General features: G+C 34.3%; 1 protein-coding gene across 1 annotated transcript in view; it reads right to left on the minus strand.

The window, feature by feature from the left end:
* Positions 1-15,138, minus strand: part of LOC116637818 (disintegrin and metalloproteinase domain-containing protein 5-like) — a 168,614-nt gene that overhangs the window by 150,937 nt on the left and 2,539 nt on the right. Inside the window, exons 3-5 of the mRNA XM_032413358.1 lie at positions 2,768-2,823; positions 528-606; positions 196-272 (exon numbers count right to left, since the gene is read on the minus strand). Coding sequence (XP_032269249.1) covers positions 196-272; positions 528-606; positions 2,768-2,823 — 212 coding nt within the window. The remainder of the gene's footprint in view (positions 1-195; positions 273-527; positions 607-2,767; positions 2,824-15,138) is intronic.

Consider the following 15,138-nt stretch of genomic DNA (forward strand, 5'->3'; position numbering starts at 1 on the left):
GAATCAACAAGTAGCCTTCCATCAGGGACAAGTGCTGCCAAGGTGACCAATTCTATTTTACCAGTAATTCTGTTTCACTCCTTAGGGAACTGAGATAACAAAGGTGAATATAGAACTAGAAAAGATAAACGGAGGATCAACTCAAGTTAGCAGGATCAAATACCAGCAATGGAATATCTTTAAATAGGCTACAACCTGAGTCCCGAACAAGTGTGGAGCGACACAAGAGAATCTGGAAAACCTGCAACATATCCATGATAACTGCAATCCATCTGGAAAAAAATACACAAGAACAAATGGATAACTTATTCTTAAAATGTGTCATTTTTATTTATTACTTTATCTACCTTCGTACTTTAACATGCATGGGCAATTACCCAATGAAATTTTGCCAGGTAGAAATAAGAACTAGTCCAAATTATTCAATTTCAGTGAGTGTGTAACATAGTATTCTAGAAATTTCAGAATATTTACATTTTTAAAGATAATTCAGAGTAAGAAATCTGTAAGAAAAAGCTAAGTCTTACCTGCACTAACAAAGGCTGAGAGTGTTGGGTGTCATCTTTGTCATAAGAGTAAACAACAGAAACTGAAGATAAAAATGTTCTAGACAAAAATCACAAAACATGCTCAAGTTGTAAAACAGGAAACATAGAAAAAATTATTCTTAATAATACAAATTGTCCTTTTACTAAGGAATTGTAGTGCCAATTACCCTTGCGTAGTCAATTGTTCAAATACTTTTCTGTCATTTACAATAAACCAGGTGCTGAAGAAAGCATTTTAACTATAGTAACATACAATACTAAAATGCATGCTAATGAACAACCCAAATAGCTAGAAATAGCAAATAGTAAAATAACATAGGTCCCAATTTCCAACTTAGAACTTTAAAATCTTTGTCTTTATCACTCACTGATTCCAGATTTTAAACCTGAATCTTAAAAACTAGGGTTAGAACAAAATTTTAAAAGATTTGCTTAACATTACTACAAAGTCATATTCACTAAGCTTAGCTAAGTACCAAGTTCTCGATAACCTTGGTCAGAATTTTCCTTCATTCTCCTCAGTAACAGTTCAGAAACTTGACACCTCTCCTGCCAATCATTCCATGTAATCTCCATGTCACTTTTGTTTCAGACCCCCTCTACCCATCCTCATTCCTCATCTTTATTTCCAGGAGATGACTACTTCTATTGTTCAAAGCACACCCTACACTTGTGCTACAAATCCCACCTGTGCCATATATTGAAGATGGTTTTCCAATCCTATAATTTCAAACTATTCCTCTCTACTGTTTTTTACGTTAATGCTATTAAAAAGTTTATTATGAAATCATTACATTCATAAATAATTCTCCCTTGACCTGTGTCCTATTCTGGCAATTCCTCATGTATTTTCAATTCTCAACAGATTCTATCAATAGAGTAGTCTACACATAGTTTCTCCACTTTATCAATTCTTATTCACCCTGAAACTGCTCTGGGAAAGATTCATAACCATCAGAATGTCAGATCCAAAAGGCAATTTTAAAATCATTGCTTTGGACTTCTGCCATCATTTTGAAAACTCTGACCCTCAGTCTAATCACTTAATTTACATCACACATCACTCTTCTGCTTTTCTTCCTACCTCCCTAACCCTTCCAGCTTGATCTTCCATGTTGGCCGCTCTTTTTTATTATGCTTATCTCAGAAATATTGATCTTTCCTAGGATTCAATCTTTAGTCACCAGTCTATAAGCACTCTATAAGCTCTCTTTTTTTATATTACAGCCAAACTATTGATTACTGCTAATCTATATCCTTATTGTCATTCTCTCCTCAGAGATTCAAATTCCTATATTCATATACTTAATGGAGAAAACCCACTTGGATGTCTTATAAGGCACTGCAAACCAAACTCAACCCTTCCTCACACATATATTTCACTTGTTTCTCATTTAATTAATTATAAGCTACCCATTTTCTTAAGCAACAACTAAATTATCTAAGATACCTCACTTTTTCTCAATCACTCTAACAAATCCACCTTTGAGGTCTACTGAATTTTTCTTTCCTGTGCTATGGCCAATGCCATTGTTCAAGCCACCATCATCACTCACCTAAACTCTTATATAACCACATAATTAGAAACCTTACCTCAACTTCTCCTTCTTTAAAAATAGCCTAAACTCTCAATGGGACTGTAAAGTACATGCTTAAAAACATTTTTGGCTTCCAATATCCTTATCATGGCATTATAGATCTACAACCTGGCTCCTGCCTACTTTCCAAAATCTTTTACTTCTATCCTCCAGAAATACATCCTTTAGTAATTCACATGGACTTTTTGCCCACCACAGAAGTGACTCTGTCTCATACCTCCATGTTTTGCACACGATTTCCTCTAAACAGAATGTCCCCCTACACTACCTCATTTCTTTACAGCACTCATAAGGTATCTTCTCTCGAGATACAAATTATCTTTACCTCTTTTCAAAAAACTTTCCTTGATTTCCAAAGAATACTATTTACACATTTATTATAATACCATATTATAATAAAATTCTCCCTCTCTCTATTAGTTTGTCTGAATATATAAATTCACTGTGGACCATGTTTTATCTTTGTATGCCTATGATTTTACCCAATAATCAATATACAATAAGTATCACATGTATATAGATATCAATGCACATTTGAATTGAAATGATTCTATTCATACCCATTTTTAAAAATCAAGAAAACAAAGAATTAAAATTTGAAAGGATAAAATAGTTACTTACTGTTTTGTGAGATGGACAAAATATGGCTTTCCTTTTATTGTAATGATATAAGCAATCTGTAACATGAGTATCCAAAATATCAGTAATAATACTTGCAAATAATATATGCTAAATAATGCATTTTCTGAGTTATGCTTTAAAAATATTGACAAAATTAATAATTATGTATAACCATTATATATGCTTCCCTTCCTGTGTGATATTCAAAGCCTCAGAATTCTAAATTGAGAACTATATACTAGTCCCCACAAGCCTTTATTCACCCTAACTAACATTTCTGAGGGAGAAGTTTGCCTGATGATTATTATCTTTTGGCTTAGACATATACCACCCTTCACTATGCCCAAGGCAAATACCAAAGATGCCCACCTCACTTGAAAGAACCTATTACTTGCTTACTCCCAGACCTCCCAAAATTAAACTGAAAGAAATACTACCCCATGGAAGAAACACTCCTAAAATATAGCAGTACAAGAAATGCACTACACCTCTAGCAATATAACATAATAAGTACCATTGCACTTTGCTTATCCACATAAGCAATGAAATGCCTCTGGAATAGAATGTAGGAGAGGATAGAGGGGGAGCAGAGACATGTCTAGAGAACCCACCAAAAGATAATAGAAAATATGAGTCACTAAATTATTTATTTGGCTAATTTTTAAAAATTATTTTAACAAAAGAAATAGCCATTTAAAAGTTTTCAGTTCCTCAACTTTGTATTATAACAGAACAAGATTCTTTGCAACAGATAAATGTTCTCAAGAGTATTTTGAATGACACTCTAGAAATGAGTATATAAGTGAAATCTGGTGAGGATCCTGAGAATTGTGTCCTCTAAAAATACCCTGTTATTAAACAAATATGATGAAAAATAAAGTGGAATATGATAGCATCAACAAAATTTTAAATCCACACAGCTAACAAAACAAAACAAAAAACCTAGAATTTAAATATTAAGAAATGTACAAAACTGACAGGAAGAGAAAAAAAACTTCAAAAAGTCATCACCTAGAGCTTCTACAACTTTTCATACACAGCATCTAAATGTTTGGGTTGAATTGTCTTCCTCCTTCCAAATTTATATGTGAATTCCTAACCCCAGGACCTTGGAACATGATCTTATTCAAAGATAGGATCCTTATAGAAGCAATAAAGTTAGGTTTCTAGGGTGGATCTTAATCCAATATGACTGGTATCCTTATAAAAAAGGGGAAATTTGAACACAGACATATACAAAGGGGAATGCCATGTGAAGATTCGCAAGGAGAAGACTCCATCTATATAAGCCAAGGAGAGAGGCCTGAGGCAGATTCTCCCTCACAGTCCTCAGAAAGAACCAACCCTGCTAACACTCTGATCTTCTAGCCTTCTTTGTTGAACTGTGGAAAAATACATTGCTGTTGCTTAAGCCACATGGCTTGTGTTACTTTGTTATGCAATCCCTTGAAAACTAACACACCAATTTTCAATGAAAAATTATAAGAAATGCAAAAGAACAGGATCAAATTACCAAAAACCAAATAAAAAATAGGGAATTATAACAAAGCTACAGGTAATATGCATATTAACCATGACTCAAGTGAGAAAAATATGGAGAATTTCAGAGGGGTAGAATATCTAATATACAAATTGAAATTCTAGAGCAGAAAAAATGCAATACCTGCTATTAAAAATTCAATAGAAAGAGTTTGAGAGAAGATCAGATGGAGTAGAAGACAGAATTGGTAAACAGGAATACAGATCAGTAGAAAATATTCAGACTGAAGCACAGAGAAAAAAATATAAAGAAGAAAATAAGAGAAGTGTGACCCATTAAAAACGTCTAACATTCATGTAATTATAGTCCAAGAAAAACAGGAGAAAGAGACCAGGAAAGAAATAGATTTGAGGAATTAATCCCTGAGATTTTCCAAAGGTTATGAAAGATGTCAACCCACACTCTCAAATACTGTATTAATCCAAAACAGAATGAATACAAAGAAAACAAACCTAGGCATATCATACTCAAACAACTAAAACAAAAAGACAAAAGCACATATTTAAACAGCAACAAGAGAGAAAGGGCACATTACTTTCAAAAAACTTTTAAATAGAGTATGCCTAAGTCTCCCACAGAAACAATGAACACCAACAGGCAATGGAAAGACATCTTTAAAGTGCTGAAAGAAAATGATATTCAACCAAGAGTTTATATCCAGCAAAAATATCCAGCGGATACAAAAGCAAAATAAACATATTTCTTCACAAGAGAAAATGAGAGAATTCATTGCCAGCAAACCTGCACTGAAAGAAACACTAAAAATACTGTGTTCTTTTTAATAAAAAGGAAATTGCTACAAGAGAGAATCATGAAAATGTAAGAGAATGAAAACCACAGGTTTTTTTTGTCTGTAAATTTAAGTGACTATCATTTGTTTTAAACAGTGACAGTAAGTGCTCTTTGCATTAAAAAAAAATACATAGTTGTAAAATATATAACAATGGCAAAATGACAAAAAGAACATAAATGGAGTAAAATTTCAAGGTCCATGAGTTATTCAGGCAGTGGTAAAAATATAAATTTAGTAATCACAAGGGTAATCATTAAAAGAATAATAAAAGAATGCATCACTAATAGCCTAAAAAGATAAATTAGAATAATAATCACATCATGGATTATAAACAGAGGAAAGGAAAATTTAAGAAAAACCAATGGATTTAAAAAATAATAATTATATGGGGCGCCTGTGTGGCTCAGTCGGTTAAGCAGGCAACTCTTGATTTTGGCTGGGGTCATGATATCAGGGTCATGGGATCCAGCCCTGCACTGGGCTCCACACTCAGCACAGAGTCTGCTTAAGATCCCTCTCTCCCTGCTTGCTCTTTCTCTCTCTCTCAAATAAATAAATAAAATAAATTTTAAAAATTATTATTATACACTTTATAAAAGAGAAGCATTTTAAACATAAAACACTGAAAATAAAAGGATTAAAAATTATACCATGCAAACAATACCCAAAAGAAAGACAATGTAGCTATATTAATAGCAAGCAATATATAAAACAGACACATGAAAAAGTGTTCAACATCACTCGGCATCAGGGAAATGTGAATCAAAACCTCAATGAGATACCACCTCACACCAGTCAGAATGGCTAAAATTAACAAGTCAGGAAACAACAGATGTTGGCGAGGATGCAGAGAAAGGGGAACCCTCCTACACTGTTGGTGGGAATGCAAGCTGGTGCAGCCACTCTGGAAAACAGTATGGAGGTTCCTCAAAAAGTTGAAAATAGAGCTACCCTATGACCCAGTAATTGCACTACCGGGTATTTACCCCAAAGATACAAATGTAGTGATCTGAAGGGGCACATGCACCCCAATGTTTATGGCAGCAATGTCCACAGTAATCAAACTATGAAAAGAGCCTAGATGTCCATCAACAGATGAATGGATAAAGATGTGGTATATATATATACAATGGAATATTAGGCAGCCATTAAAAAGATGAAATCTTGCCATTTGCAACGACGTGGATGGAACTAGAGGGTATTATGCTAAGCGAAATAAGTCATTCAGAGAAAGACAAGTATCATATGATCTCACTGATATGAGGAATTTGAGAAAGTAGACAGAGGATCATAGTGGAAGGGAGGGAAAAATGAAACAAGAAGAAACCAGAGAGGGAGACAAACCTTAAGAGACTCTTAATCTTGGGAAACAAACTGAGGGTTGCTGGAGTGGAGAGGGGTGGGAGGGATGGGGTGGCTGGGTGATGGACATTGGGGAGGATATGTGCTATGGTAGGCGCTGTGAATTGTGTAAGACTGATGAATCACAGACCTGTACCCCTGAAACAAATAATACATGATATGTTAATTTTAAAAAAGAAGTTATATAAGAACAGCAAATTAAAACCAAAGAAAAGAGAAAATGAAAAAGTAAAAATAGAACTAGTGGATATTTTTTAAAATTACAACAGAGAATATCAACAAAGCCAACAGATGATTCTTTGAAAAGTTGAATAAATCTGATAAACCCTGGTGAGACTGACCAAAAAAAAAATGAGGTTAGAAAAGTTACAAAAATATCCACTAACTACCCCTCAACTCATGAGGCTAGCATTACCTTGATACCAAAACCTGACAAAGTTACTTTAAAAAAAAGAAAGTTCAGGTCAGACTCTCTCATGTGATAAATGCAAAAATCTTAAAATATTAACAAATATTAACAGTAATGTAATATGTCATAGCTATGTTCAGTTTATTCCAGGTGTTCAAAGTTGGTTTAACATTCAAACTATCAATTCAGTAAAGTCAACCAGATTAATAGAATGAAAGAGAAACCTCTATCATTTTGATTCAGAAAAAGCATTTGATAAAATTTAACATCTATTTATCTAACAGAAAATATTCACACAAATTCTTAAACACCACAGAAAACTTCACTTCACTATAATATTGAATACTTTCTTTGAGATCCGGAAAGGGAAAAGGATACTTGCCATCATCATTTCTATTCAACTCTGTATGTAAGGCCCAGGCAAAGTAATAAGACAAAGGAAAAAGCCAAACAAACAAAGGGCATAGGACTGGAAAAAAAAAAAGTAAAAATATCAGTATTTTTAGATAATGTGATTGTGTTATTCAAAAGAATCTACAAAGTAGTTGAATTAATCAGAGTTGAGCAAGATAGAAAAATCAAATGTGTATCCGATACTAGCAACAGAGACTGAAATTTACAAAATTAAATAATTTGTGGGGCGCTTGGGTGGCTCAGTCAGTTGTCCATTCAGGTCATGATCCCAGGGTCCTGGGATCGAGGCCTGCATCAGGCTCCCTGCTCAGTGGGGAGTCTGCTTCTCCCCCGCCCTCTGCTTTCTGCTCCCCCTGCCTGTGCTCTGTCAGATTGATAAATAAGATCTTAAAAAAAAATTTAAATAATCTGCAACAGCATCAAAAATATCAAATACACAGAAATGTATCTAACAGAAGACATATAAGACCACTATGGAGGGCTATTTTTCTGTGTCAATACCACACTGGTCTTAATTATTCTAAGTATCAATATCTGAGAAAGTATATCTTCACTCCCTGTTCTTTTTCTTTAGAGCTCTATTAGTTATTTTTAGCTAACTTTATTTCCATATAAATTTCAGAATGTTTGTCTCTGTAAAAAACAAAAAGACTTAATATTTTTGTTGTGATAGCACTGACTTCATGGAAGAACTGACAACATTATGGTTGATATGTATATATGTATGATTGTATGTATGATTATGTGGACCGTCTACAAGAACTCAAACAACCACCACTGGATGGTAGTCTAGATCAGGATTTTTTAAACTGCAGATTATGTAGTTAGTAGGTTACAAACACCCTTATTTTCCAACAGAAAGAAATTATCAAAGTGCATCACACGCGCTTTGTAAGTAAGATCAAGAATATTTTTCATGAAACTTTTGCTTAAGCGATATACTCACTTATCCATACACAAGTATCTGTATAGGTATACAGAGACTATGCTTTAAAAATCTGTTTTTTATTGTTGATTACAGTAAAAAATATTTGAAAAAAATAGCAAGCAATATATAATATAATTCAAAATTAATTACAAGAAATAAAGGGGGACATTTTACAGTGACAAAAGCATCAATTAAAAGTTAAAATGCTACAATCTTAAACATTTTATACACTTAATATTCTATCTCCAAAATATATATAACAAAAATTGATGGAACTAAAAAAAAAAATTATATACAATTCAAAAGTATATGTGGAGATTTTATAATTATATCAGTTACATTAGGGACCCAAGAGAAATATCAGTAGGGCTACAAAGATTTGGACAGCACTATCAACTAAACTTATCTGACTTATATGCAACACTACATGCAATCACTGAAAAAGAAATATTCAAATGCACATATAACATTTATCAAAATAGATCACATGAAGGATAATAAAACAAGTCTCATCAACTTTTGATAATCCAGCTTGTATTCATATATAAGTAGCAATTAGAAAATTAACATAAAGAAACAACCATTTATCACAGCATTAAAATATGTCCAAAAAACCTGAGAATAAATTTAACAAAAGGTTTTCAAGACATCTACACTAAAAACTAAGACTTATTGAAAGAAAATCTAAAATATATGGAAAGATATACCATGTACATGAATTGGAAGACTCAATATTGTTCAATTTTCCCTAAATTGATCTGTAGATTCAAGGCAAACTCGGTAAAATCATAGCAGGTCATTTGTGGATATGAACAAATTGATTGAACTTAGAATAGTCAAGACAAGAATATGAAAAAAAAAAAAGTAGGAGTGCCTACACCAACCTGTATTGACTTATAAAGCTACAGTAATTAGGGCAGTGAAATATGGGCCAAAGTTTTGAAGAGCAGTCCAATGGCACAGAATAAAGAATCCTGAAAGAGCCACAAATATATATTTATCTGATCTTCAGTAAAGTTACCTTTATAATCTGAGGAGGATAAATGCCGTTCCATACATGCTGCTCAGTATCCATATGGAAAAGACAATGAACTTTGACTTCTCTATCTCATGATAGAAAAAACAAATCCAGATAGATGACAGACTAAATGTTGAAAGGAATATAAAGCTCCTACACAAAAACACTGGGATATATTATATAACCCTGCAGTAGGCAAAAATATCTTAAAAGAAATGCAAATAGCAATTAGGAAGAAATAAAAGATTAATAAATTGAAATTAATTGATTAAATTCTGAGACAACAAGAAAACAAGCCACAGACTGGGAGGGATATTTGCAAAAGATACATCTGATAAGGGACTGTTATCCAAAATATAGAAAGAACTCTTATAATTCAAATGAACAACCCCATTAAAAATGGGCAAAAGAACCAAACAGATACCTCACCAAAGATATACAAATGGCAGATAAGCATATGAAAAGATATTCCACATCATAAGTTATTAGTGAATAGTGAAATTAAAACAATGAGATACCACTACATGCCTATTACAATGGCCAAAATCCAGAATCCTGACAACACCAAATTCTAGCAAGGATGTGGAGCAACAAGAACTCTCTTTCGTTGCTGGCAGGAACACAAAATAGTACAGCCATTTTAGAAGAAGTCTCGCAGTTTCCTACAAAATTAAACATACTCTTATCATATGATCCAACGATCACAATCCTTGGTGTTTACCCAAAGATGAAAACAAAAAACACACAAAAACCTGCACATAGATGTTTGTTGCAGCTTTATTCATAATTGCCAAAATTTTCAAGCAAACAAGATGTTATTGGTAATTGAATGGATCAACTGTGGTACATCCCAAAAACGGAATATTATTCAGCATTAAAAAGAAATGAGCTAACAAGCCATGAGAAGACATGGAGGAAACTTAAGTGAATATTACTAAGTGGAAGAAGCCAATCTTAAAAGGCTATTTATTGGATGAGCCCAACTATATGACATTCTGGAAAAGGTAAAACTATGGAGACAGTGAAAAGATCAATGACTTGTCAGGGGTTAAAGGGAAGGATGCCAAGGTTGCTTTCCGCTCAAAGATGCTCCCAATGGTCCCTCTACCACGAGGTCCGCATAGGCAGTTCACAGCATGGCAGTTTGTGTTTTCTTTGGGGTCAGGTGGAGGAACACTCCAGAAAGCTGTGATGGAGTCTCAAAAACATAAATTAATCAATGCAGTGACCACCCTATCATATTTACAGGTCTCACTGATCCTCAAGAGGAGGGAATTATACAGGGTGCACATCAAGAAGTAGGACTCTTGAAGGACATCTCATATATATACAGATATAAAGAAATATATCAAGTACACAGGTATGGTTATCATTGGATGGAAGAGGGAAATGGGAATGGGGACTAGGAATAAGGGAAAAAATATAATAATAAGGGGCTGGATGGAACCATTAATCATAGTGTGGTATGAAATTGGAGGAGCATAGTATACATCAGCACCTGAGATCCAAAAAATCCTCAATGTAGTATTTCAAAAACACTAAATTTGAATCAAATTCATCACAGAAACTGACTTAAGAACATACTACATGACTGCTGGAATGAATTGGAGGACATTCTGCAGCACACTGATAATTCTTCCTAATTAAGCAGAAATTAATGAATTTCCCACCTTCACTGCTTTATGTGGGGGCAGGGTGGTTGGGGGGATGTGAGGATCTCAAAGATATTCTGGGTCATATTTTATTTGTGGACATGTCTTCTTTAGTTTGCTCTATTAGTAAAACTTGTAGTTGCAGGAATGATGAAAAAGATTTTTCATATTGTTCATTTTGGTTGTTCTTCTGGAAGGAATTATGTATACCACCATCATTCACAAAATTCATCTAAAATAGAACTAGGAGTCTGGTGGTTGTGGTGGGAAAAAGTACGCAAACATTATTATGTAAGTAAAACCAAGCAACATGAAAACACTACACCACCCCTATAAGATACTAGGACATGAACACCAAAGAATATTAATAATAATCAAGTTCCAAGGGGTTGTAGAGAGCAGCTTCAGGTGGCATACATTTGGTATGTTGGCGAATACCCTGAGACTCTACCTTACTGTTCCAATTTTCCCTTAAATAGCCTTGGCTCAGTCAATTTGGGCTTTAAGAGGAATCACCATTTGTTATTAATATAAGTTTCTAGGGCAAAATGTTTGTACCATAATACTTTTCAGCCCAGAAACCAAGGAAGAAAGAACAAAAGGAAAAGCAATTAGTATTACTTCTTTCTTTGCCCACTAAACTAAGTGGGCCTCTTTTTTTGTGTAACAGATAGTAATGAGTGTTATATTTGATCAAATCATGTGAGGATTTGGAACAGGCCTCGGCTGCCTTTAATTCCTTTATCTAACTCAAAGAAGTCATTTAGGACACTCAGAAATGTGCAAGTAAATTATTTCTTTTTCATTCCTAAATAGATCTTGGTGTGTGTTTAGAGTTGCCAGGCATCTTGTACATATAGACATGTCCTTAATTTAACAATTTTTATCCTACGCCCTGTACTGACCTTGTCAGAACACCCAAAATATTCTATATTCAGCTTTTTTCAATAAATTACAAAACTTTCATAGTCAGAGCTCTTTTCCACCACAATAGCTGGTGTTTAAATCATTTAAATGGCGACACAAGCCAAAAATCATACCTTCAGAAATAAAGACCTATATGATCTCTCAGCTCTCCATGTAGGCTTATCTGAGGGAAATCCAAAAGGAGAGACTGAGAATTAAAAATACTTATTTTTCATATTCAAGAAAGGGAAAGGCTTTCTCTGGCCAAAGTCCCAAGTCATGAACAGTTAACCACTGTTAGAGAGAACTGGTCAGAACGCACAATCAGAAAATCAGCCAATCACCAACAGCCACACTCAAATAACTAGCTTCTGGAGTCAGCAAATCAGTGACAGCCCTAGGCGCTAGGGAAGCATCAGTAAATGCCTCACTCCACTGAGGATGTGATCAACAAGAGCCTTACTCCACCAAGTACATTAACACAGCTGAGAGCATGTCCATACCTAAACACTCTCCCTTCTGAAAGGCCACTAATCCCTGAACACAAGCCTTCCCAAAATCTTAGGTGAGATTAGCTCTGGGTTTGTTCGAGAAGACTGTGTTTACAACTGGCCCTTACAGGCAAACTGGAAGCTCATTATTTTTTTGAATCACATATCAAGTTCAGTGTTTATTTTATATCATAAAATACTGATATTTCATATCAAGTTTATTGTTTATTTTACAAGTTTGCAACCCTTTCAATGGTTCAATTCATTTATGATTAGCTATGAGTTTGGACTTGTGACAGATTCACCGACACAGCTGTGAGATTATCAAACTCAATATTTTCAATTCTTTTTGAAATATTTTGGACTATTATCTATTTTTGTGTATATTTAAATCCCAAATGCCAAAATTCTATACAGTTTGCCAACTGTATAGAAAAAGTCCTTTTGAAGCTCTTTGTACAGTATGCAATTGTTCATTTAACATCAAAAATGGTGGAAAGTCAAATATAAACCCACATACACCAACAGCTATGCAAAAGAGATGAGTGATTTACTCATGTAGTACCAAAGAAGGTGATACAACAAATTTTTTGGATTGAGAAAAATTCGAAAGATATAAGAATTGCAACAGACACTAATGGTTTTGCACATCAGTCTTTCTACTTAGATGACTATTTGAATGTACAATTACCAGAATTATTTTCTGATTCCAAAATTGCAAGCAAAATTTCAGGTGCCCAGTTGAAATCCACTGTGATAATTAAAGAATGTAATGGCTTCTCTTGCAATTACATAAGTCATCAGAGATCTACACATGTCAATTGTTAGGGCACAGCCCCAGGTACAAGTAATCACAATGCAGAAAAAATGTTTTCTTTGCTTGCATAACATTTTTCTCATGAGAACAGAGCCTGCTTATAAGGCTATTTGAAAGTAAAATCACTTCCAAATAAGACTTCAGAGACAACAGCAAACTTGTGTAGAGACTCCCTTATTGAGTTAATAAGAAAAATTGTACTGCTTTTGTGGAGGTAATATAAGTACAAATTTTTGTGGGTGTTTGTATAAATATGCAGAAAATGTTAATTTGAAACTGAAGCAGGGCACCTGGGTGGCTCAGTCGGTTAAGCGTCTACCTTCAGCTCCGGTCATGATCCCAGGGTCCTGGGATTGAGTCCCTCATCAGGCTCCCTGCTTGGCGGGCAGTCTGCTTCTCCCTCTGCCCCTCCCCCCAACTCATGCTCTCTCCCATGCTCGTTCTCTCTCTCTCTCTTTCTCTTGCAAAAATAAATTTTTTTAAAAAGAGAAAGAAAAAAAAGAAACTGAAGCAAAGCATGAATAATTCTAAGAAGGTGTTGGCTGTCCTTGCCATATCAAAGAGCACCTGATGTCCTTTCTCTCGACAGTGAGATTACTGTCAAGCTATTGCTTTCTTCCTTCATCATCTAAGCTGTTTGAAGTGAGTGATTAAAAGATTTTTATGATTTTGCTGATGTTCAGTATTCTTCAATTCTCTTGCATTCACTAAACCCATTGGCTCTCTTGAACAAGTGCAGTTGGGAGAATCCTCAGTTTATTTAAAGCACTGAAATCATCCTTTAATTCTAAAACAAGGCCCAAAATATTCTTGTTGACTTTTTACATAATCTCGCAAAGTGAGGCCTATGTATTTCTTTTTCAGAGTTACCTCTTTAGCAATAGGATTTTGCAAACTGGAAGAAGAGCAAACAGTGTTCTTGAAATGTTCCATTGTATAAAATTGTGTTGAAGAAAGAACTGAGCCCTGTCCTCAAAATGTATCCCTCTGGTGTCAAGTCTGTTCTCAAAAGGGTAAACATTCCTTATGAACAAGAAAAGAAATTCCAACTTGAAGTGGATAATTAGTATGGCACGTGCTCTATCTTCCGAAATATTTTAATACCTTGAAGAATTCAGTTCTTTTATCTGGATGTTACTAAATAGTTTTCCAGCATGGGAAGAAGTAGAGTCATCCTGTGTAGTGTTGAAGAAGAAGACAATAAAATTTGATGAAAATATTCTGGTTTTGCCAATGAACAACATTTTAAAAGACTGTCGATTAAGAAATACAACATAATGGTGAAGAATGCAAAAGCAAGCTAAGGACAATGATGAGAGTTGTTAACTTCACAATGCTAATGACCAGTGTTGTTTTTTTTTACCACTAAATGTTCATTGGGAAAAAGAATGAAATAAGTAAGTTATATGTGACCACTGTAGAAACTATGTTACCATATAAATGGAATAATTGCAAGGAGTTTTATAAGCAAATTCTGTAAAACAAGAAATTGATAAGGCAAGTCAAATCATCAGGGAAATACAATTCAAGAAAGAGGTACATAATTTAGATACTGTGAAAGGTGAAATGAAATGGAGTCACTTATGTCAAGGGGTTTTAAAATGGATCCAGGAGGCCATAAAGGAAAAGGGATTTATGCATGTCTTCACAGGGTGGAACCATGAACTTTTGCACTAGGCCAAAGCTGTGAACTGGGCCAAACTGCAGATATTCCAACAACTCAGATCAAGCATTTGCTATAGGAAGAGACTTTCCTTAGTGATTGTCTTAGCAACCAGTTATATTCAGCCAAGATTAGTTTTCTGCCACCAACACTAACCAAAATTCTTTGTCAACAACATATAGGAGCACTCTCTTTTGTTTTAAAAACCTCTTTTTTGTTGTTGTTGTTCCCTGCGGGGACACAATTTGGGTTGCTACTGAATCTGTGCTTCTTGAAATGCAATTCTGCGACCCCAAATAAATGCTTTTCTTATGTTTCAATTCCACCTCTTTTCTTAGACAACAATACTTACAATTTGTTTCAGATGAACAACAAATA

The sequence above is a fragment of the Phoca vitulina genome, unplaced genomic scaffold, assembly GCF_004348235.1.
Source record: "Phoca vitulina isolate PV1807 unplaced genomic scaffold, GSC_HSeal_1.0 scaffold15, whole genome shotgun sequence".
Classification (NCBI taxonomy): domain Eukaryota; kingdom Metazoa; phylum Chordata; class Mammalia; order Carnivora; family Phocidae; genus Phoca; species Phoca vitulina.